Genomic DNA, 24,404 nt, shown 5'->3' on the forward strand with positions numbered 1-24,404 from the left:
TGTCGTAATTTGCAATCTAATCTCTCGCGCGTCCGGGTGTCCACTGCCTTGCCAAGATCCCTGACGGCTCCTCGCTAATTCCTGCCAAAAGTATCAGTGGATTTCTTGCTTTTAATCTCCCATGATGCCTTATTCGATTATTGTCAATGTTCGCCATCCCGGACCGGCTGTTAAACTCTTTAGTTTTAAACTGAGCCACTCAGTTGAGCCTCGACAGCGGCAGGGAAATAAAAGGAGAGTGGAAATTCCTTCCTCCGAGCGCAGAGGGCTCAGCACCGAGGTACTAAAGTGTTCTTTTATCGTTGCTTTTATTCTTCGTGAAATGGCACAATGACGGCAAAAGTGAGGAGGCTTACAATATGGGACATGCAAATGGTTACTGCTGACATGAGATCTGTGGTTGCAATGCCTACCAGCCGCTTGGGTTTACTGATTTTTGTCTGTTACACAGCACTGTGGTGGTGAGTCTATCTTATTTACATTTCTACTTAGTTGAATCCTTATCTGTTCTGCCCACGCAGTTTAATGTGTAGAGGTTTTTTTAAAAAATGCCGTATTTAAATAGATTGCTAGCCAAAGAAAAACAAATACTTCTATGATTACCAAAGGTGCCCTTGACCTCCAATATTTAATTTGCATTTACAGTATTGGGGAGACAGTCAGAAATAGCTCTTCCAATCAAGACATTGAAGTAAGAGTCCATTCGGAAAACATCACACGTATTCTCGATAGACTTCTCGATGGGTATGACAACAGGCTCCGACCCGGATTTGGAGGCAAGTAATGCTTTTTTTTCACGTACTCTTAGTCTTGCAACAGATTCAAACTTATATTCGCCCCTTATATGGCGCACTTCCTAATCGATACCATTTCAAGTCTGAACAAATCATAAATATTTACACTCCGTTGCAGACGCGTCCATAGTAACACTTTTGCAAGGACCGAGATGATGGGGGAACTCAATCCCGCCCTTACATTGCCGCTCAAATTTTTGAATTTTATTCTAAATTGTATTCTATATCCTTCACATGTGACACATGGAGGTAGCGTGCACTCAGAAAAGCGCAGCCACGATTATTTTTTAAACCTGATTTGGTCTTTTCTAGGTCATGTCACGGAAGTGAAAACTGACATATATGTGACAAGTTTCGGTCCTGTGTCTGACGTCGAAATGGTATGATACTGAAAATTAAACGATTCACTAATGTTATTAATCTTTGTTTTTTTTCCAAACAAAAACACCAATGCTAGATTTGGTCATCAATGTAAACTTCTCATTTCGCCGCCTGCAGACACGTTCGTACTGGTTTTATTTTTTTGGCATCTGGGCAAAATGTAATTAAAGAAGATTATTCGCCTTAATCTATTTGACAATCCCTGTCGCCAATGGTCTCGGTGATCGTTTCATTTTGGCAACAGCCAACGCTATACAGTACCGTAATCTCTTGGAGAAACAAACCGTTGTCTTTTTAAGGAGGCCACGCAAATCTCTAAACATGTCAAAGCACCAGAAAGTCAGTGTTTTTTGACAGTATGGATACTGACGCTGAGTAATCCATTCAACTCTTGTCGCTTTGTCTCGGGCATATTAGTGGTTCTGGATCATGGATCTTCAAAGTGACCATTTTTTAGTCATGCAATAAACATGATGCAGTGTAACATTTTAAAGTGATCTTATACTTTTACAGGAATATACGATGGATGTCTTTTTTCGTCAAACTTGGATTGATAAAAGGCTGAAATTTGAGGGGCCTATTGAAATCCTTAGACTGAATAATTTAATGGTCAGCAAAATTTGGACTCCAGACACTTTTTTCAGAAATGGAAAAATGTCCATCGCTCACAACATGACGACTCCGAACAAACTTTTCAGGATCATGCAAAATGGCACAATACTTTACACCATGAGGTTAGACATAATATTTGGTGAGACGTTACATTGCTCTAATTGATAACTACATAATAATATTGAACATAACATATTTTTCTCCGCTAATTCCAGGCTCACGATAAATGCGGCGTGTCCTATGAGACTAGTGAACTTCCCAATGGACGGGCATGCGTGTCCCTTGAAGTTTGGCAGCTGTAAGTCTCAGCATTCAATGTATATTGGGCATTTCTGAATCAAAACTGAGAACTATCAACATAATAGGTTGAATGGAAGACCAGATTAATTTACAGGGCTAGGGTTCTGAAATATGACAAGAACAATAGCAGTTTTCATTCCAGAAGAGCAAAAGGCTACTCACCTAATACTCACTGCAAATCTCAGATAACCAGGCAGTCAGGAGTTGAGAGGATTGGTTTATGAGGAGAGACGAAGTAGACTGGGACTGTACTCATTGGAATTTAGAAGAATGAGGGAGGATCTTATAGAACAAAGAACAAAGAAAAATTACAGCACAGGAACAGGCCCTTCGGTCCTCCAAGCCTGCGCCGATCTAGATCCTCTATCTAAAACTGTTGCATATTTTCTAAGGATCTGTATCCCTCTGCTCCCTACCCATTCATGTATCTGTCTAGATACATCTTAAATTATGCTATCATGCCCGCCTCTACCACCTCCACCGGCAATGCGTTCCAGGCACCCACCACCCTCTGCGTAAAGAACTTTCCACGCATATCTCCCTTAAACTTTTCCCCTCTCACCTTGAACTCGTGACCCCGAGTAATTGAGTCCCCCACGCTGGGAAAAAGCTTCTTGCTATCCACCCTGTCGATACCACTCATGATTTTGTAGGCCTCAATGAGGTCCCCCCTCAACCTCCATCTTTCTAATGAAAATAATCCTAATCTACTCAACCTCTCTTCATAGCTAGAGTCCTCCATACCAGGCAACATCCTGGTGAACCTCCTATATAAAATTATGAAGGAATAGATAGGATAGAAGCAGGGAGGTTGTTTCCACTGGTGGGTGAAACTAGAACTAGAGAGCATAGCCTCATAATAAGGAGAGCAGATTTAGGACTGAGTTGAGGAGGAACGTCTTCACCCAAACGATTGTAGATCAATGGAATTTCCTGCCCAGTGAAGCAGTTGAAGCTACCTTATTGAATGTTTTTAAGGCAAAGATAGATAGATTTTTGATTAGTAAAGGAATAAAAGGTTATGGTGAATGGGTGGGTAAGTGGAGCTGAGTCCACAAAAAGATCAGCCATGACCTTATTGAATGACGGAGCAGACTCAGGGGCCAGATGCCCTACACCTGCTCCTAGTTCTTATGTTCTTATGTCCAGAGAAGGTTCACTAGGTTAATCCCAGATATGGAGGGAATTTCTTATGAGGAGAGGTTGAATAGATTGGACCTGTACTCATTGGGGTTTAGAAAAATGAGAGGCGACTTTATTAAGACATACAGGATTCTTAGGGAGCTTGACCGGGTAGATATTGTTTCCCCTTCCGGGTGAGTCTAGGAGCAGAGGGCATAATCTCAGAATAAGTGGTCTCTCATTTAAGGCAAAGATGAGGAAGAATTTCTTCTTTGAGGGTAGTGAATCTGTAGAATTCTTTACCACAGAAAGCTGTAGAAGATGGGTCATTAAGTAGGTTCAAGGCTGAGATAGATAAATTTTTAATCAGTAAGCGAATCAAGGGTTATGGGGATAAAGCGGGAAAGTGCAGTTGAGGATTATTATGTCAGATCAGTCATGATCTCATTAATTGGCAGATAGACTCTATGGGCAAAATAGCCTACTTCTGTTCCTATGTCATATGCTCTTATAGTCTAAATCAGTTTACAATAAATCGTGTAAGGTTTGGTTTGATAGTACCATTCTTACCTCTGAGTCAGAAGGTTGTGAGTTCAAATTTCACTCCAGAAACCTGAATGCATAATCTAGGTTGACTCTCCAGTGCAGCACTGCATGTTAAGTAGGCCCTCTCTGTACTCTCAGATGGATGTAAAATATTCTTTGGCACTATCAAAGTAGAGCAGAGGAATTGTCCTCAGTACCTTGGCCAATATCTAGTCTTAAAATAAACGTGCTGGTCATTATCACATTGCTTATGTTTATGGGAGTTTTCTGTGTGCAAATTGGCTGCCACTTTCCTGCATTACAACAACAATGGCACTTTGAAGAAGTACATCATTAGGGACATCTTGAGGTCGTGAAAGGTATTATATAAATGTATGTTATTTCCTTGTATATATCTGTAGTGGTCTAATAAATAATTGGCAATATGCCATATGATAGAGTAAATATATATAAATAAATATATTCTTCTGTGCAATGGGTCTTCTTATGGTCTTAATTGTAAGAATGAAGCTCCTGCAGAACATAAATGTTAGCCATGTCTCATATCCTTAAAGTCAAGAGGAGTTATTTTGTATTGTAATATGTTGTCTATTTTCCTTTGTGTATTTCTTACGTTGACAAGGGCAGTGGTTGAAGGACCATTTTTCAAGTGGATTAGCAATCACTGACCTCCCCCAGCCATCTTGAATATAAAGTTCTACAATACACACAATATGAATGTATTGTAAATAAAGAGTATTTCAATAACTTTTTTAAGGAAGGAAGTATTTACTTACAGGTAATCAATAAGACGAGTGTGCCTGCTTCTCACTGCAGAATTCATCTATACTTGGCAGGAGCATGGACAGAGCAGAAGCACGGAGAGAGCAGAACACACACTTGCCTGCCATCTGTTTGCTTAGCCTTCATCACAGCATTTTCTTAATCTTTTGTGCACCTCCTGGAAAATAATAATTGGTACCCAGGATTCTAAGGACCCCAGTTTTGGAACAACTGGTCTCTGGGTGCATTTATGCTATAAAGTCTTTGAAGCTATATATAGAAACATATTTACCAGTGTAAATATGGAGTCACGTACAGACATGGGGCGGGATTCTCCCCTACCCGGCAGGGTGGGGGGGTTCCGCACCTTTAGGGGCCAAGCCCTCACCTTGAGGGGCTAGGCCCACACCGGAGTGGTTTGCGCTCCGCCGGCTGGCGGGAAAGGCCTTTGGCGCCATGCCAGCCGGGGCCGTAAGGTCTTCGCCGGGCGACGCATGCGCGGGAACGTCAGCGGCTGCTGATGTCATCCCCGCACATGCGCAGGGGAGAGGTCTCTTCCGCCTCTGCCATAGTGAAGACCATGGCGAAGGCAGAAGGAAAAGAGTGCCCCACGGCACAGGCCCGCCCGCGGATCGGTGGGCCCGATCGCGGGCCAGGCCACCGTGGGGGCGCCCCCCGGGGCCAGATCGCCCCGTGCCCCCCCCCCCCCCAGGACCCCGGAGCCTGCCCGCGCCGCCTTGTCCCACCGTTCAAAAGGTGGTTTAATCCACGCTGGCGGGACAGGCATTCCAGCAGCGGGACTTCGGCCCATCGCGGGGCGGAGAATCGGCGGGGGTGGGTCCGCCGACCTGCACGGCGCGATTCCTGCCCCCGCCGAATCTCTGATGGCGGAGACTTCAAGACATCTCCCAGGAGTCTCCCAGGCCATTGGAGATCCCCGGGTGGTCGTGGACAAGGCAGAGTTGACCCTCGCTCTCCCCCTTGAAACTGGACACCTTGGCACTGCCAGCCTTGCACCCTGGCAGATTCACCTGACAGTGACAAGGTGCCTAGGTGGCACTGCCTGCACGCCAGGGGCACTTCTAGAGTGCCAGGCTGGCAGTGTCAGGATGCCCAGGTGCCAGGTTGGCACTGTCAGGGATCGGGCCAGGGTAGAGTGGAGTGAGAAGTGAGGTTAACAGGGGTCTCTCAAAGGTTGGGGGGTATGAGGGGGAGTCAAAAACACAGGGGGAGGCTGAGCAGGGAAGGGGGGAATATCGAGGCTCCTGGACAAAATGGCAGCCCGATCTGCGAGGAGCCTCCCTGCTGGCGAGCTGGTAATCCCTCGTAAGTGTGGCCTCGGCAAGGAGAAAGTCCCCGAGGCCAAAAAGAAATCGGCCAAGTGCCATTGGATAGCGGGAAGTTTCTTGGCGCTACAGCCGCTGAGAAATACCCTGCTAAGCATTCCGTTCAGTGGACTTTAACTAGTCTGCCGAATCCCCCCAGGAGGTGCAAATGCAATGCTGTCTGGTTGGAAACCTAGACTGATGGCTGAAGAGTAAATATACCTTTGCCTCTATTGTAACAAACAGGTGTACAAAATTATGAGGGACATAGCGTAGATAGGAAGAAACATTTCCCTTAGTAAAGGGGTCAATAACTAGGGGGCATAGATTTAAGGTAAGGTGCAAGAGATTTACAGTGGATTTGAAGAAAAATGTTTTGACCCAGAGGCTGGTGGGAATCTGGAACTCACTGGCTGAAAAGGTGGTGGAGATGAGAACCCTCACAACATTTCAGAAACATTTAGATGATCACTTGAAACACTATAGCATGCAAGGCTATGGACCAAGTGCTGGAAAATGGGATTAGAATAGCTAGGTACTTCATGGCTGGCGCAGACACAATGGGCCAAAGGACCTCTATGACTATGTGGTTGCAATTTAAGTTTACTTTTTCAGCCAAAGTTGCAACTATAAAATGAAAGTTGTCCTGGATAATATTACAAAATGCATGATGGTAAATTGGTATCCTGTTTTACATCCTGCTTCATTTGGTTTTACATTCAAAAGAAAATTGATAGAGAATTTAAGAGGATGTGACATGCTATTGCCATTCTATGGTATTGCAGAAGACCAATTTCACCCCCATTGACTCTTTACTTTGTGCTTGTAAAGCTTCCCCTCTCTTCAGCAGGCTGCAACTAATGCTGTACTATTCTATAAATGCTGCTGCCTTTCTGTACCTTGCCCAAATGGCCATTCACCCTGTGTGGGTATTGATTGTGAATGTCGGCACCGTTCACCAAGGGGTTTGGAATTTTCTTTGGAAATTTATTTGGGAAGTTACAACCAAATATATGCCCATTCATGTGCCTATTTTGCTGATGTCTATTTTGACCAAAATTTTTAACAGAGACCAGAATGTAAATATTATCATAAATAAACAGAAATCAGCAGAAACAATAAATGCAAAAGGAAATCACACACAGAAAAGTCTGACAAAAAGCAAAAAACAAATGAAACTGAAATGTTGCAGGTGCTGGAAATTTAAAATGAAAACCAATGTGCTGGAAATACTCTGCAGGTCTGGCAGCATCTGTGAAAAGAGTAATGGGGCCCTCTTGAGTCGAGTATGACTCCTTTTCAGAACTGTTGAACTTTGTCAGTGACGTTGTTTGTTGTTGCTCTTCCTGCACTTAGTGGTGCGCAAGGCAGACTTTCATCTGCTTCCACAGTGGATTTTTACCTCAAATGGGCCTCAAGGAGCTTATAATAATAATAATAATAATCACTTATTGTCACAAGTAGGCTTCAATGAAGTTACTGTGAAAAGACCCTAGTCGCCACATTCCGGCGCCTGTTCGGGGAGGCCGGTACGGGAATTGAACTCACTCTGCTGGCCTTGTTCTACATTACAAGCCAGCCCCTTTTGTAGCTTGAGTAGCCTCTCCTGCCCTTGCTGCTTGCTATTGGCATGCTGGAAAGATTTTGCAGATTGATACTCAACCTGTGATGAACACACTTTCCTTGATCATTAAGTCCTGGAGTGGGACTCAAACCCAGAACTTCTGGCTCGGAGGCAGGGACATTACCCATTGCACTACCCTTTCAGTCATTTTAGTTGAGCAATAAATACAACAAACAAAGAACAAAGAAATGTACAGCACAGGAACAGGCCCTTCGGCCCTCCAAGCCCGTGCTGACCATGCTGCCCGACTAAACTACAATCTTCTACACTTCCTGGGTCCGTATCCCTCTATTCCCATCCTATTCATGTATTTGTCAAGATGCCCCTTAAATGTCACTATCGTCCCTGCTTCCACCACCTCCTCCGGTAGCGAGTTCCAGGCACCCACTACCCTCTGTGTAAAAAACTTGCCTCGTACATCTACTCTAAACCTTGCCCCTCTCACCTTAAACCTATGCCCCCTAGTAATTGACCCCTCTACCCTGGGGAAAAGCCTCTGACTATCCACTCTGTCTATGCCCCTCATAATTTTGTAGACCTCTATCAGGTCGCCCCTCAACCTCCGTCGTTCCAGTGAGAACAAACCAAGTTTATTCAACCGCTCCTCATAGCTAATGCCCTCCATACCAGGCAACATTCTGGTAAATCTCTTCTGCACCCTCTCTAAAGCCTCCACATCCTTCTGGTAGTGTGGCGACCAGAATTGAACACTATACTCCAAGTGTGGCCTCACTCAGGTTCTATACAGCTGCAACATGACTTGCCAATTCTTATACTCAATGCCCCGGCCATTGAAGGTAAGCATGCCATATGCCTTCTTGACTACCTTCTCCACCTGTGTTGCCCCTTTCAGTGACCTGTGGGCCTGTGCTCCTAGATCTCTCTGACTTTCAATGCTCTTGAGGGTTCTACCATTCACTGTATATTTCCTACCTGCATTAGACCTTCCAAAATGCATTACCTCACATTTGTCCGGATTAAACTCCATCTGCCATCTCGCCGCCCAAGTCTCCAAACAATCTAAATCCTGCTGTATCCTCTGACAGTCCTCATCGCTATCCGCAATTCCACCAACTTTTGTGTCGTCTGCAAACTTACTAATCAGGCCAGTTACATTTTCCTCCAAATCATTTATATATACTACAAACAGCAAAGGTCCCAGCACTGATCTCTGCGGAACACCACTGGTCACAGCCCTCCAATTAGAAAAGCAAAAATTTAGAGTACCCAATTATTTTTTTTCCAATTAAGTGGCAATTTAGCATGGCCAATCCACCTAACATGCACATCTTTGGGTTGTGGGGGTGAAACCCATGCAGACATGGGGAGACTATGCAAACTCCACACAGACAGTGACCCAGTGCCAAGATTCGAACCCGGGCCCTCAGCGTCGCAGTCCCAATTCCAACCACTGCGCCACATGCCGCCCAAATGTTGGTTAATTCAACAACTCCCTTTTTATATACACAGCATATATTCCTTCTTTAAACATGAAATTAAAAGTTTCAATCCTTATAAATATTATTTAGGTCACAATATGTTTAAGAACAACAATTGCGAAAGCTTTTCCATTTTTATTGCAACTTATACAGATGTCATTAAAAAGTTAATTCAAAGTTGTATTTGGAGGAGGGATTCACCAGTCTAGAGGAGCTAAGGTATCTGCAGGTTAGGGACTTTGCACGAAAGGTCTGGAAGGGGTTCTCTAGGTTGCCGGGATACACCCTGCTAGAGCGACTGTTGCTTCCGGATGTGGAAGGGGAGGGAAAGATTGGGGATGTATATAAGTGGTTGGGGGAGCAGGGAGGTGAGCGGGTGGTGAAGATCAAGGAGAAATGGGAAGCAGAGTTGGGAATGGAGATCAATTGGGGAGTATGGAGTGAGGCACTGCGAAGGGTAAACAGTACCTCCTCTTGTGCAAGGATGAGCCTGATACAGTTTGAGGTGGTGCACAGGGTGCGTATGACTTGGGTGAGAATGAGTGGGTTCTTTCAGGGAGTAGCATATGAGTGTGAAAGGTATGGGCGGGGGCCAGCGAATCACGCGCGCATGTTTTGGGGTTGCGAAATATTGGGAAGATTCTGGGCGGGAGTGTTCGTGGTCTTAGCGATGATAGTGGAGGAGGAGATGGACCTTTGGTGGTGATATTTGGGGTTTCAGAGAAGCCGGAGCTCATGGAGAGGAGGAAGGCTGATGTCGTGGCCTTCGCCTCTTTGATTGCACGGCGGCAAATTTTGCTGGAGTGACGGTCGGCATCGACACCGGGGGTCGCGGCATGGTTGGGTGACTTGTACGACTTGCTACGGTTAGAGAAGATAAAGTATGAGTTAAGGGACTCAGTGGGGGAGTTTGAGAAAAGGTGGGGGATGTTTGTGACTGTGTTTGAGGAGCTATTCATCACACGGGGGTGGGGGGGGGGGTGAGGGGGGGGCGGTGATGAGGGGAGTGGGAATGAAAAAGGGGAAACATTTGTACAGACTGTATAGTTGATTGTTGAGAAGTCTGTTTCCCGGGATGTTTATTTGTTGCAATCTGCCTTGATACATGTTTGTAATAAAATATGTTTTAAAATAAAAAGTTAATTCAAAGAGTCAGCAAGCACAATGACAATAAACCACCAAAGTAATGGGATTGTTTCTCCTACAGTTCTGAGTATAAGTTTACACCTGTTTTGAACAAATGTAGCCAACAGGAAATCTGTGTATCATGACCCTGGAGTTCAGGGTGGAGCCATTATAAGCCTAGATATATTCTGTTGCAGAAATCAATGAATGTAAAAGGACAAGGACACTTAAACACATAAACACAGCATAATTACATGCATAATACACTTGCTGTCAGGTATCAGCCGTGGCTTAATGGTGGCTTCCTCATCTCTCGCTCAGAAGGTTGTTGTTTCAAGAACTACTATTGAGATCTCCGTACATGATCTAAGCTACCACTTCAGCACTGAATGACTGCTGCGTAGAATGATTGTTCATATGCACTGTTAGAGGCACCATCCTTCAAATCAGATGCTAAACTGAGGTTTCATCTGCCCTTTGAGGTAACTGGATTGTGCCATGCGATTGTTTACAAAGAAAAGTAGTTGAATTGTGACCAACATTTATTTCTCACTAATATCACTAACCAAGTTTAACAGTTCTGAAGGGGAGTCATACTCAACTCAAATGTTAACCCTGTTTTTCCTTCCACAGACACTGCCAGAACTGCTGAATAGTTCCAGCACTTTTTGCTTGTATTTAAAACTTCCAGCATCTGCAATATTTTGCTTTTATTTCAGTTTAATTGGTCGTTTGTCTTTTGCTGTTTATGGTACCTTTCTGTCTGCAAACTGATTGTTCTGTTTCCTTTATTATAACAGTGACTACACACAGGAAAGGATTTAGTTGACTGTGAAGGGGTTTTGATGTCCTAAGGTAATCATAGACACTATGGGCCCGATTTCCCCACAAATTTTCAGAGTTAATTTGTGGCATTTTTTTCAGGGAGTCTCCACCGTCTCTACCGGTGAATTCCCCACCGCTAGTCAATGCCAGTCACGTTTTGGGCCCTGGGGAGTTTCTCACCGGTTTAGCCCACAGTTAGAATTTTTTTTAGCACTGGCGAGCTGAACTCAGAGATCAGGCCGCCATTTTGAAAGGGTGCTCTGATCTCTAAGTGAGCACCTCCCACACACATGGACACTAACACCCCCCCCTCCCCAAGTGAGGACACCCTTCTATGGGGTCCCCGGGTGCCCCCCCTTTCCAGGCCCCCCTAAGCTCCCTTAAAGCACCCCCTTCCTTCTACAACCTCAATCCATCGCCCACCCAATCTTCCGGAGGCCCCTACTTCCCTGCCATGCACTCCCCCTCGCTTCGAACCCCCCATCACACTATCATGGGCATGGCCCCCCTTGCCCTGACACTTGGCAGTGCCACCCTAGCACTCAGGCACTTTTGCACTGGCACCCATGCAGTGCTCCTGCTGGCTTAGCAGTGCCACTCGGGCACCTTGGCAGTGCCAGGGTGGCAGTGCCAAGGTGCCCATGTTCCAGGGGGAGGGCCAGGGAGATACCCTGACCACCAGGGGTCTCTGATGGCCCGGGAGACACCCCCGGGTGCCATTCCACTTGGTCCGTGTTTGTGTGGACCAGCACTGATCAGCGCCCGGCGGCAGCCTCCCTGGGGAGGCCGGAAAATCAAGGGAGGCCAGTGAATCCTGCGCAGATAGGTCGTAACTAGGTTTATGACTTACATCCACGAGTTCCAGTCGGTCCCGCCCATTTGGAGCAGGATTCCGACTCCGACATCTCACGGCACTTCGGAGAACCCCGGTAGTTGCAGAAGCTGTCGGGAAGCTCGTTGGAGGCCTCTCCCGGCATTCTCCGGCCGCATTGCGCTCAAGCGAGAGCCCAACACGGCCGGAGATTTGCATCCTACATAAATGTAACTCCAGCCAGCTTGCAACAATGGCACCAAGGAGACCAGTCCAAGATTCAGGGATGCTGACCAGGGGAGGCTCTTGGACGTGGTGGTGGCCTGGAGGGATGTCCTGTTCCCCAAGCGTCCCGGAGGGTGAGCCACAAGGCAGCCAGTGCTGCCTTAGACGAAGTAGCAGCAGCAGCCAGCTCGGGCAGTGTGACCAGGAGGACTGGCCTCCAGTGTTGGGAGAAGGTCAATTACCTATACTGGGCAGCCAGAGTGAGTAGACATCAACCTTCCACCCCCCCAAGGGAATATCCCCCTTCCCCTCAATCCCCCCCCCTCTCCAGCACTCCCTTCACCTACCCCTTCAAGCCACCCTCCACCCCAACTTTTCCTTCACACCACCCCCTCCATAACTGTGAACCACACATGTGGCTAACAATGCTCTCTCTGTGTCCCCTCAGGAAAAACTCTCCCATAATCGGTGGTGGGGTGCCGGAATTCTCACCACCTTCGAGGAGTGGGCCTTGAAGGTGGCTGGTGTGGCCGAGGACAGGGCGGTCACCCACATGGTGGCTGGCGGACACCGCAGAGGTGAGGAACCACCAGGCCCCACCGGAGGACCTGTCAAACATGAGCAGTGATTGCCTTACCTTCCACTGACCGCTGACCCATCCCTTCTATTGATCACATCTCCATTCTTCTGGAGGTCCTCCAGCTGACAGGGACGACCCATCCCGGGATGCCCCCTCTCCTGACTCTGAGGGAGCACCTCGGAGAAGAGCTCGAGGATGCAACTGTTATAGTGGTGGCACAGCTGTCATCCCCACCCTCCGCCAACGCAGATACACACAGCTCGGTGGGAAACGTTAGTGGTCAGGCTTCTGGGGCACAACCTGGTGAGCACCACACTGCTGCTGATGTACACCAGGTGGAGGCAGGAACTCGCAGGCGAGACAACAGTTGGAGGTCTGTTGGATCCCTGGACCCAGCTGGGTTCCAGCCTAATGCTGCGCCTGTGGTACAGAGTTTTCCAGAGCTGTTGGAGACAATAGGGAGCAGCTGGGACGTTCAGAAGGAGATGTCACCATCACTCCAGCAGATCCATAGCTGACTGGAGGAGTTCCAAATGCTACGGCGCAGGAGATGGCGCCTGCAATGAGTGTCACCGAGGCCAGCACTGCTAAGGTGGCGACCACAGTGGAGATCCTGGTGCACAATGTCGGCATCATTAGTGAGTGTCCAAGGCGCCGCGCAGTCGGTGATGGCCACGGCTGAAGGTCTCGCCAGTATGTTTGCCTCACTGGGGGATGTCACCCAGTACCAGGCCGACCTTGATGGGGTTCTGCGGGACTTGTCCCGCTCTCAGATGGAAATGGCCAAGGTGCCGTGAAGCCTGTCCCAGTCGCAGGTAGGCATGGCTCAGGCACTGCTGGGCACGGCCCGGTCAGTGGGGGGATATGTCCCAGTGACTGAAGAGCATCGCCAAGGGTGTTGACAAGATGGTGCAGACCATGGGGAAACACCTGGGCTGGCAGAGCCAGATGATGCAGGACAGCTGGGGCCTGAACCAGGTGTCCCTCCACCCCAAGGTGAACCCCAGGGCCCTATGGACACCGACCGGAAGGAGGGGGCACTGAGTGCCGAGAAACACGTGGCAATTCAATGCTACTCATGTTGAATAAGGGGCCAGAACGGGGCACACGAGGCTGAGGCTGCACATAGCCTGATTTACAATGGGGAGCTCCGCTCACCAGAACTGCCCGTTGTAGCGACCCGGACCCGTCCTGTGGTGTGGCGACGGTGGCCACCAGCTCTCCCAAGTTCAACCCCTCTGATGAGGCCCCATCTCGGGGTCAGCACACGGTCAGCAAGTGAACAAGGGCCCTCCAGGCCCAGAGAATGCCCGCCAGGGGCAACGAATGCTACGGGACAAGGTAAGCAGTTGGCTGCCCCCACTTCAGATGTGCATCCTGGGGAAACACCAAGACGTAGTGGTAGCTCTAGGAGGGCCAGGCACGTTGAGCATCATTGAGGGCACCAGGGTAGTGGGGAAGGTTTAGATAGAGGGTTGGGAGGGGGTGGGGTGAAGGGTTGGGGGGGCAGCACTATCGGAAATGGGGTAGAGTACAGCACATTAAACAACGTTTTACACAACCATTATGGTGCCTAGTCATTTTCTTCCACAATGCGGGTTGATTCCCGGACCCTTTGCCTGTTTCTCCAGGCAATGCCTGTGGCACCCTCCGGTCGTGGCCATATCCCGGGAGCTGTGTCTCATCCCTGGGTGAACAGATGTTGACTGCAGCGTGTGTGGTGTTGACTCCCACACAGTGTCCAGGCATCAAGGTGTGATCGCAATGCGAGGCAATGACTCCCACATGCTACATAGCCTGCCTACCCATGAGAATACACTTGGCATCTGTCACGTGCTCACTTAACCATGATTGCCAATTCCCTATTTGCGATAGCCTTCAGCTGCGCAGCCAGCGGCCTCAGTAGTTGGGTGGGGCGGACGGGCAGGGACAGGGATTGTTTCCACCATGGAGTTAGGATCCAAGGGTTGGCACGGTGGTGCTGCGAGCGATTGCCCCCCAACGTCTCCGCCCCCCCCATCCTTCTGTGATGGCCCACCCTTGCAGAGGGGGATCCTCCCATATTGTGTTTGGACTGAGGAGAGGTTGGTGATTTTATTTATGGGCCTTGGAGATCGGGACGTCATTTAAAAATTCCTTCTCGATCTCTCAATACAACAGGCAGATCCGGTGAGCGGAGCTCCCCATTGTAAAAAATGGGGCTATGTGCAGCCTCAGCCTTGTGTTCCTCGTTTAGGCCCCTTATTCAACGCGAGTAACATTGAATGTCCTCGTATTTCTTGGCACTGTGAGTGCTGGGAAATACGTGGCTAAACACACTCGCTAGGGCATTTTGTTCCCTTTTGGAAAGGTTGCACCCCTTGTTTTTTTCACTAAGGTCTATTATAGTGATGTAATTGCTATCTTAGCCGAGATCAACTAATTCAGCAAAGCCTGTGAATTAAACCTGGGACATTCCTAGTTTATATAACTTAGACTATTATGGTAATTACCTACACTGGGCTTAATGGTAATATACATTTAAGTATGGTTTTTATTTTGTTGCCCACCGTGTGATGGGTATTCTTAATATTTTTACACAATAGAGACAGCATGTTGCAGGATATATTTTACCTCAATATGTATTGCGTTTGGTGGAAAATGATATGATTCCGATTTGTGTGAGGATAAAGAATGGTTTATTATTAAGCTACCGCTCAGTATATATTTCAGAACTTCATACAATATTTGTGGAAATCTCAACATGGTATACTATCAATTAGTTATGGATCTCCGGGGCAGCACGGTGGCGCAGTGGGTTAGCCCTGTTGCCTCAAGGCGCCGAAGTCTCAGGTTCGATCCCAGCTCTGGGTCACTGCCCGTGTGGAGTTCGCACATTCTCCCCGTGTTCGCATGGGTTTCACCCCCACAACCCAAAGATATGCAGTCTAGGTGGATTGGCCATGCTAAATTGTCCCTTAATTGGAAAAAATTGATTGGGTACTTTAAATTTAAAAAAAAGTTATGGATCTCCAGGAATCCAGAAAAATATTCATATATGTCTCATTCTTTTTAATTCCTCTGCCCTTCCTTCATAGCTGTCAAGTTAAAGCATACTTACTATCTGCCTTTGCTTGCAACTTATTTCTGACCTGTTTCTTGAATTTCCTGATCTCTTTTCTACATCTTGTTATTTCCTATTTTTCTCCAAATCCTTCCACTGTCTTGTATCATATTTTTCTTTGTTGTATTTGCTGTCTTTGGCTTGTTTCTTACCTTTCTGTTGTTGTCACTTAGCTTGATATTTTCTTCCATGCTGCTCTCCCAGATTTCCACTCTAAGGGGAGTTTATGGTACTTGCCTTTTTTTGTTATTTAATCTGATTGGTAGCTCATGCAAATACAAACTAAGGGCCCAATTTTCTATTGCATCCTGAAGATAAGAAATATTCCTTCTTCTCAAAAATTACATAATAAATTCAGAAACTTGAAAAGTATAAACCTCAAGACATACTTGGAAGTGTATGATTTATCAACATATGTTGAGAATGAAATATATACTGATTCATTATAAATATTACACTATAGCCAGCCATAATGTCAGCTGTAACTGTTGCTTATAGTTTATTTTTGAAATTTATGACTTCCTAGCACAACTTCAATATACTTATACCTCTCCAGTTCTGATAAACATAATGACCAGTAACGGTCCAATAAAATACCAATATTGACTCATAGCAATAGGCATATATAAATGAGCTCCAAGAATTTAATGATCAATGCATTCCAGTACTTAAGTATAGTGTTTTGGAACATTTAAGAGCAGTTTCTCTTCAAAGCCAGTTTGTTACACTTACAATAGCACAAAAGGCAACGTTTTTCTCAAATGCCTAATTTTCATAAAAATAAAATAGATAAAAATGCAGAATAGTACTTTTTACTGATACTTGGTTTTGAACAAAGATTAGCAGCAGAGGAACGCACAGCATGCTTTCCTACCAAGAGACAGCAGGGCCTAAATTTGTCAGTGTTTGAAACTAGGCATGATTCGGCAGGTGTTCAGCAACACTGTGGCACAATAGAGAGGCTTGAAGACGATACTTATTTTGTCCATAGGCTTTAACATCACACTTCCCAGAAAGGTGAGCTGCGGGCACCAAACAGGCACCTATGATACAACTCACATGTCAGACATAACCAACTTTGTCTAGTACAATTGCCCACAGGTTAATTCTAAGATGCAGACTATCAGAAGGGGAACAAAGCCAGATAGACAATAGCCCAAGGATCAAGAGGAGCACTCCGGCTTATGTTGACGCCACAGAACTTGACAATTATGAAAGTACTGTGTCCTCTTTCTGAGCAACTCATTTAAGGACCCCAGGTCTGGATGCTTAAGACCATGAATTATGAGTCTTAACTCGCACATCCAGTGTCACCTAAAAAAAGGCCCTGACCAATTTAGCAGCGGCCTTACTGCTCATACAAATTGGGCGCAGGCCTCTGCCCTGCTAAATCGGTTATTGTTGAGTCAATTTTACCTCAAAACTATAACAATGTTGAATTTTTGCCTTTGTTGTTCCTCAAGAGTTTTAATCGGTTTTAATTTGTCTATAGTAATAGAAATCCAGGGAGAAGTTTCACTCATCCTATGAGAAAATTACTGTGATGTATCTTCCCAATTTCTCCACTAAACACATGTGCTTTTAAAGCAATTCATCCCAGTCTATTGTCATAGGCATGCTAGTGTCAATATAACAAGGAGTTCCTGACGGATACTCTTGATATAATAGAAGCAAGATACAGTACTTTAGAGCTTATTCTTAACACATTTAAAAAGTAACCAATTTAATGTGCAAATTATCTGAAGTCCCTGGAAAAAGCAAATCCTTATAATTAGTGATGTCTCAAATGGCACTATTATTTTGGAAAATATATCTCAAATTATTTTCTTTTTTAGTCAACATATTGCATAGTCGATTTCAACTACACAGGGAGAATAAGCAGGTCAAACAAGCATCACACTGCAGCTTCCCAAATTTGAGAGGGTGGGACGTCAACTGGCTTTCATGCAGAACTAACCAACATTCAGACCCAGAGATGGGAAAGGGATGTTGTCAGAGGAGAGGCCTCAAGTGGGCAAGAAATGACCCAGATTTGATTTATGGAATCAGGAGGAGTTGCACTTCACCAAAAAGACCTAGATCTCCAAAAATAATTAGATATTTTCTAGGTTGTTTTGTAAACGATCTCCAGTGGTCCTTTTCTGGACCACTGATTATACCACTCAGTATACAGTGTAGATTCCATCAATTTGGATTTCAAAATTACAATACTCGGGGACCCCAATTTGGGTTCTATAATGATGCCACCATTTGCTTTAGGTGGGCACTGGGATCACATTTTTGAATACAACTTGCTTCCAAAAATTTAATCAAGGGATGTTTACTCCAGAGCACTTAATATAGCTCATAGTTTTTGTCGGAAAAATAATCAAAATAGCATCAGGTTGATCTGCAAGTGGCAGTGTTAATTCAGAACATTTCAGGCAAAATGGCAGTGGACAAATTGAGTGGCAACGCAGTTAGTGCAGCATTCCAATTTTAGGGTTGTTACGACCCCATTCTCAGTGAGCTGAGTTAATGTTGGCCCTTACAGATTGACCTGATGCCATTTTGATTATAATTTTAACAAAAGCTGAGATGCCCGATATTAAATGTTCTGGAATAAGCATTCTTTGGCGATATTTTTGAAGCAAGTTTAAAAAAAGCAAGCTTCTTAATTCCCACGAGGCATGAAAGCTAGCAGAAATCCCACAATGAAGCTGACTAAGGAAAGGTAATCAATCCCAGAGGCGGGCAGAGAATCCATAGAATCCCTACAGTGCAGAAGGAGGATATTCATTCCATCAAGCCTGCACAAACCCTCTGAAAGAGCACCCCACCTGGGCCCACTCCCTTGCCCTATTCCTGTAAACCTGCGCACTGATTATGGACAATCCACCTAACCTGCACATCTTTTGTCTGGAAGGAAACCAGAGCACCCAGCGGAAAACCATGCAGACACAGGAAGAACTTGCAAACTCCACACAGTCACCCAAGGCCAGAATCAAACCTGGATCCCTGGCAGTGTGAGGTAGTCATGCTAACTACTGTGCTGCCCCTATTTGAAGCAGAAAAAGAGGAATACAATTTTAGTTTGCACCAGTCTTGCCTTGTTTCAGCTATTGAAAGGGCAGTTTACCACTCAGACATTCAGGGCACGATTTGAGGCAGACAATGCTGAGCATACATACAGGTACAATGCATGCACCTCAGCTATTGCAGTCACCCATTCTATACAATTTAGAACATGTTTGTGAATAGGCGTAGGTGGATGATAGAGCACTGATGGAGCAGAATCCAAGGGATTTACCAATGTGTATTACTTCACTGCAAAGTTTATTTCTGTTGTGATAAATAAATCCCTGGAATGACAGCAGCATTTGAAAGAATGTTATGCATCAAGTTATGTTAATGAGCACTTAAACCTGGGAAGGACTAATTAGGGAGCAGTAGAAGGGTACCAAGAATACCAAATAATCTACATTCGTGGAAAAAGGCAAAATATTTTGCAGATTTTTTCATCAATTTTAAATTTAATAAATAAAGAAAAGCAGAAAACAAGCAAGCAAGCCAGTTCATTTTTGAAATGAATTAGCTGGCACATTTAATTAAATCAATCAGTCAGCTCATTTTTCAGTGTTCTAAAACTACATTTCTTTTCTGTTCACCAGAGTGACGGATGATCCATTTTAAATAAAGTACAATATAGTTGTGCGTTTCAGACAAATTAAGTGTACAAAAATTTTGACAAGGGTCCAATCATCAGCTACGCAGGTGGGAACTTTAAGATTTAAAGTGATTTGCGAAAGAAGCAAATGTGTTATGAACAAAAAACCTTTTCACAGAGCAGGTGATTCGGGTTTGGAATATGGTGCCTGGAAGTGAGGTGGAGCAGGTTCAATCGAGGCAGTCAAGAGAATATTCGGTGATTATTTGAATATAAATAATGTGCAGGGTTACAGAGAAAAGGCAGGAGAATGGCAAGAAGTTATGATGTTCATTTGGAGAGCTAGTGCAGATACGATGGGCTGAATGGCTGCCTTCAGTGCTGTAATAATTCTGTGATTCTGTGAAGTGTAGGCCAGACAAATTGTGAATTAGTTTAAGCATTTGGAACACTATTCTTTCAGATATTTATTGCTCCAGGGTGCCTTCTGTTGCTGTGCTTGTGAATCATTATTGATGTAAATAAAGCATGATGGTACTGCTAAATGGTGAAACCAGTTTATTGGCTCATTTAAAAAGAAACAAATAGTACATGATGGTGCATCAACTAAATTATGATATTCAATTTGCAGATGCCTACCCAAGAAGTGAAATAATTTACACGTGGAAGAAGGGCCCCTTGTACTCAGTAGAAGTACCAGATGAATCTTCAAGTCTGCTTCAGTATGATCTTGTAGGCCAGACAGTATCCAGTGAAACAATGAAATCCAACACAGGTAAGTGGAATTATTTTTGGAGTTATGTGTTTTAACTGTCATATACTGGTTACTTATAGTATTAAATTAATATAATTCAAGTTTTACTATTGAATAAAAAGTTCTCAATTGTCAATCAACTGAAGGAAGAGGGCGGGATTCTCCCATACCCGGCGGGGCGTCTCGGCGGGACGGAGTGGCGTGAACCACTCCGGCGTCGGGCCGCCCCAAAGGTGCGGGGCGGGATTCTCCGACCCCCTGCAGGGTCGGAGAATCGCCGGGGGTCGGCGTGAATCCCGCCCCCGCCGGCCTCTGAATTCTCCCACCCCCAAAAAACCAGCATGGCGTGCGTCGCGCCGCCCGCCTCGGAAAATGGCGGGGTCTGGCGCGACTCAATGGGCCCCGGGGCCTCCCGAATTGCCCGTGATGGGCCGAAGTCCCGCCCGCCCGTAGCCGGTCCCGCCGGCGTAAATTGGAGCTGGTCCCTTACCGGCGGGGCCTGGCGGCACGGGCGGCCTCGAGGGTTATTGAGGGGTCGCAGGGGGATCTGGCCCCGGGATGTGCCCCCACGGTGGCCTGGCCCACGGTCGGCTGAAGTCCCGCCTGTTCTATGCAGGTCCCGCCAGCGTAAATTGGAGTTGGTCCGTAAATTGGAGACGCTCCCGCGCATGTGCGGACCTGCACCGGTCGGCGGAGTCCCTTCGGCCGCAGCTGGTGCAGCGCCAAAGGCCTTCCACACCAGCCGGCGGGGCACAAACCGCTCCGGCGCCGTCCTAGGCACCTTTGGGGCGGCCCAACGCCGTTGTGGTTCCCGCCACTCCACTGCGCCGTTTCTGCCCGCCCCGCCAATTCCCGGAGAATCCCGCCCATGGAATCCTCCGCACCTTTAGGGGCTAGGCCCACCCCGGAGTGGTTGGCGCCCCGCCGGCCGGTGTGGAAGGCCTTTGGCGCCGCGCCAGCCAGGGCCGAAGGGACTCCGCCGGCCGGCACGGGTCCGCGCGCGGGAGCGTCAGCGGCTGCTGACGTCATCCCCACGCATGCGCAGAGGCAGTTCACCTACGCATTGGCTATCGCGGAGGCTTGCACGGCCGGCGCGTAGGAATAGAGTGCCCCCACGGCACAGGCCCGCCCGCGGATCAGTGGGCCCCGATCGTGGGCCAGGCCACCGTGGGGGCACCCCTCGTGGCCAGATCTCCCTGTGCTCCCCCGAGGACCCCGAAGCCCGCCCACGCCGCCAGGTCCCGCCGGTAAGGGACCAACTCCAATTTATGCCGGCGGGACCTGAATAGAACAGGCAGGACTTCGGCCCATCGCGGGCCGGAGAATCGCCGGGGGGGGGGGGGGGGCCGCCGACCGACGCGGCGCGATTCCCACTTCTGCCAAATCTCCGGCGCCGGAGAATTCGGCAGCCGGCGGGAGCGGGATTCACACCGCCCCCTGGCGATTCTCCGACCCGGCGGGGGGGGGTCGGAGAATCCCGCCCAAGATGCTGGAAGTACAGGATAATTGTACCCTGCATCAATCAATATATTTATGGAATTGGTTAGTTGAATTTTAAAATTTTCTGATTTTAAATTGGAAATAGAAATACTTTATAAAATATGTTTCCATATTTGTTGTGATTAACACACAACAATGCGTGACTGGTTTGTGTTGCAATACATCGGTGGATTGACAAGTTAAATTATATTGTATTAGTGCAGCACGATTTATACAGTCACAAAGATGTGTTATTGTCTGGCACTACATTCCTAACTATGTAACTCTACATAATAACAAGTACTTGCCATTTTGATGAAAATTAGATTTGAGTGGTAAGCTTCCAGATGGCAGACACCTGCAACTCTACAACCTGACTCAAACTGCATGATACAATCATGGAATCCTGCCATCTGTTTGAAATACAGTACTTGCACTGCACTGAGTTGACATTCCACAGGCTCCCATTTTACAGCTTAAAAAGATGAATAACTTGCAGATTTTAAAAATCAAATCTGCGAATGACCATTAAGTTTATCCCACCAAAATATCCACACTTTTCATATAAACTGTTTGGAGTACAACTTGCAATGACAGACATTCACTAAATATTTTGTTTTTTGTTTTACTTTCCCACAATTTCATTTTTTAAAAACTGGTAAATATAAAAATATACAGAAGTAAAAATATCTGAAAAACAAAATGGAATTATTTTTCTGCAGAAGAATTACAATTTGCCTTGACTCGCGACTTGCTTTGTTTAAATTAAAATTACTGAAAGATTTATTAAATCTGCATACATTTTGAAGGATATTAAAAGCAGATGATGGTTTCTAGATAGTAAAAGATTTCGAAGTTGAGAGGAAATTGATAAACTACCTGAACCTGAATTTCTCTCTCACATTTGATGTGTTGCTGTCTTAGAACATGTTCTTGCCTATGTTTAATACGTATAGATGTGCAATATCTATGATATAGATGTGTGTCTCAGGTGAGTAACTTGAAGGATTGAGATGATTTTATAAAGTTCAAAAGTAAGGAGAAACAGTGTGTCTGTAGTACCTCAATCTAGATTTCGTTACAGGTTTAGGATAGAGTCCAAGCTGTATTATAATTCAGTGGGTGCCGATGTTATGTTTAAGGTGCCATTTTCATTTCATTTTTCCAAGTGCTGTTTCACTGGTATTCTAATGGATTTAAGAAACAGCAGACTGCCATAATTGTAAAATGTAATATTACCCAATTTGAACAGAAGTACTATTACACCATTTTATTTAAACTGAAGTGATTTGGGGTTTTATTTCACTGAATGTCATAGGAAAATATAAATCACACATGTGGTGTGAAAAAATCAAATATAATCTAAAACAAAATAATGTATTATATATGATAACATTACATTTGAAATGGCTTTTAAATATTTAACTGGTGTTTCACATGATGTGAATGATATTTTCCATCACTACTAAGTGGTGGGGGTGAGAACTGTAATTAATTAAACCATCCTGATCAAAAGTAGATGGTATTGGAACATTGAATCATGAAGATAGACTAAAATTTCCACCTGTAACTCAAGTAAAAGGATCCAATACTTTTGAAAATTATAGCTGAAACAGTAAATGTAATTGAAGCAGCAATTGTAAGTTCTAATTCCTTTATTTTTTGTCTTTATTTAAAGCCTCAGAGGTAAACGTTAATGTTCCCAACTCAGTGCTGCAATATCTTGTAGTTTCCAATTAAATAATTCCAGACGACCATAGAAAGGTTACGGAACAGAAAGAGACCATTCAGCCCATTGTGTCTGCGCCGGCCAAAAAGAGAAAAAAAATAAACTAGCCTCTCATTTTAATCCTACTTTCCAATACTTGGTCCGTAGTCTTACAGGTTACAGAGCTTTAGGTGCAGATCCAGCTACCATTCCATTGAGTTGAGCATTTCAGCTTCGACCACCAATTTGAGCAGTGAATTCCAGATGCCCACCACTCTCTGGATGGAAATGTTTTTCCTCATGTCCGCTCTAATCATTCTTCTAATCATCTCAAATCAATGCATTTGATAATTGACCTCTCAGCAAGGGGAAACTGGTCTTTCTACTCTATCTAGGCTCCTCATAATTTTGTGCACCTCAATTAGGTCACCCCTCAGCCTTGCTCAAAGGAAATCAACCGTAGCCTTTCCAATCTTTCCTCATAGCTGCAATTTTCATGCCCTAGAAATATTATTGTAAATTTCTGCACTCCCTCCAGAGCAATATGCTGACCAGAACTGTGCACAAAATTCCAACTGTGGCCTAACCAGCATTTTATCTCGTTCCAGCATTATATCCCTGCTTTTGTATTTAATACCACATGCAATAAAGGAGGCATTCCACATGCTTTCTTTACCACCGTATCCACCTGTCCTGCCACCTTCAAGGACCTGTGGACATGCGCTCCAAGGTCTCTCACTTCCTCTACCCCTTTCAATATCGTTCCATTTATTGAGTATTCCATGGCTTTGTTTACCCTCCCCAAATGCATGCAGATTGAATTCCATTTGCCACTTTTCTACCCACTCAACTAAACCATTGATATAATTCCAGAGACAACAGCTGTCCTCTTCACTATCAACGACAAGGTACATTTTTGTGTCATCTGCAAATTTCCCAAACATGCCTACCACATTTATGTCCAAATCATTAATATATACAACAAACATCAAGGACCCCAACACTGAGCCCTGTGGAATGCCACTGGAAACCGCTTTCCATTTCCATCAACAATTGCCCTTTGTTTCCTGTCACTGAGCCAATTTTGGATCAAACTCACCACCTTTATCCCATGGAATTTTACTTTTCTGACTAGTCTACCATATGGAACCTTGCCAAATACCTTACTGAAATTAATGTAGACAACATCCACTGCACTACCCCCATCAATCATCCTTGTTACTTCCTCAAAACATTCAATTGT

The 24,404-nt window shown here is 45.5% G+C and overlaps 1 protein-coding gene across 4 annotated transcripts in view; it reads left to right on the forward strand.

Moving 5' to 3' along the window:
* Positions 1 to 24,404, forward strand: part of LOC140427060 (gamma-aminobutyric acid receptor subunit alpha-6-like) — a 131,929-nt gene continuing 107,525 nt past the window's right edge. For all 4 annotated transcript variants that reach the window (XM_072512525.1, XM_072512524.1, XM_072512522.1 and 1 more), the window contains exons 1-6: positions 1 to 461; positions 646 to 776; positions 1,107 to 1,174; positions 1,689 to 1,909; positions 2,003 to 2,085; positions 19,852 to 19,995. In XM_072512525.1, the coding sequence (XP_072368626.1) occupies positions 331 to 461; positions 646 to 776; positions 1,107 to 1,174; positions 1,689 to 1,909; positions 2,003 to 2,085; positions 19,852 to 19,995 (778 nt within the window). In that variant the 5' untranslated portion in view covers positions 1 to 330. The remainder of the gene's footprint in view (positions 462 to 645; positions 777 to 1,106; positions 1,175 to 1,688; positions 1,910 to 2,002; positions 2,086 to 19,851; positions 19,996 to 24,404) is intronic.

This window comes from Scyliorhinus torazame, chromosome 7 (genome assembly GCF_047496885.1).
Source record: "Scyliorhinus torazame isolate Kashiwa2021f chromosome 7, sScyTor2.1, whole genome shotgun sequence".
Taxonomy (NCBI): Eukaryota; Metazoa; Chordata; class Chondrichthyes; order Carcharhiniformes; family Scyliorhinidae; genus Scyliorhinus; species Scyliorhinus torazame.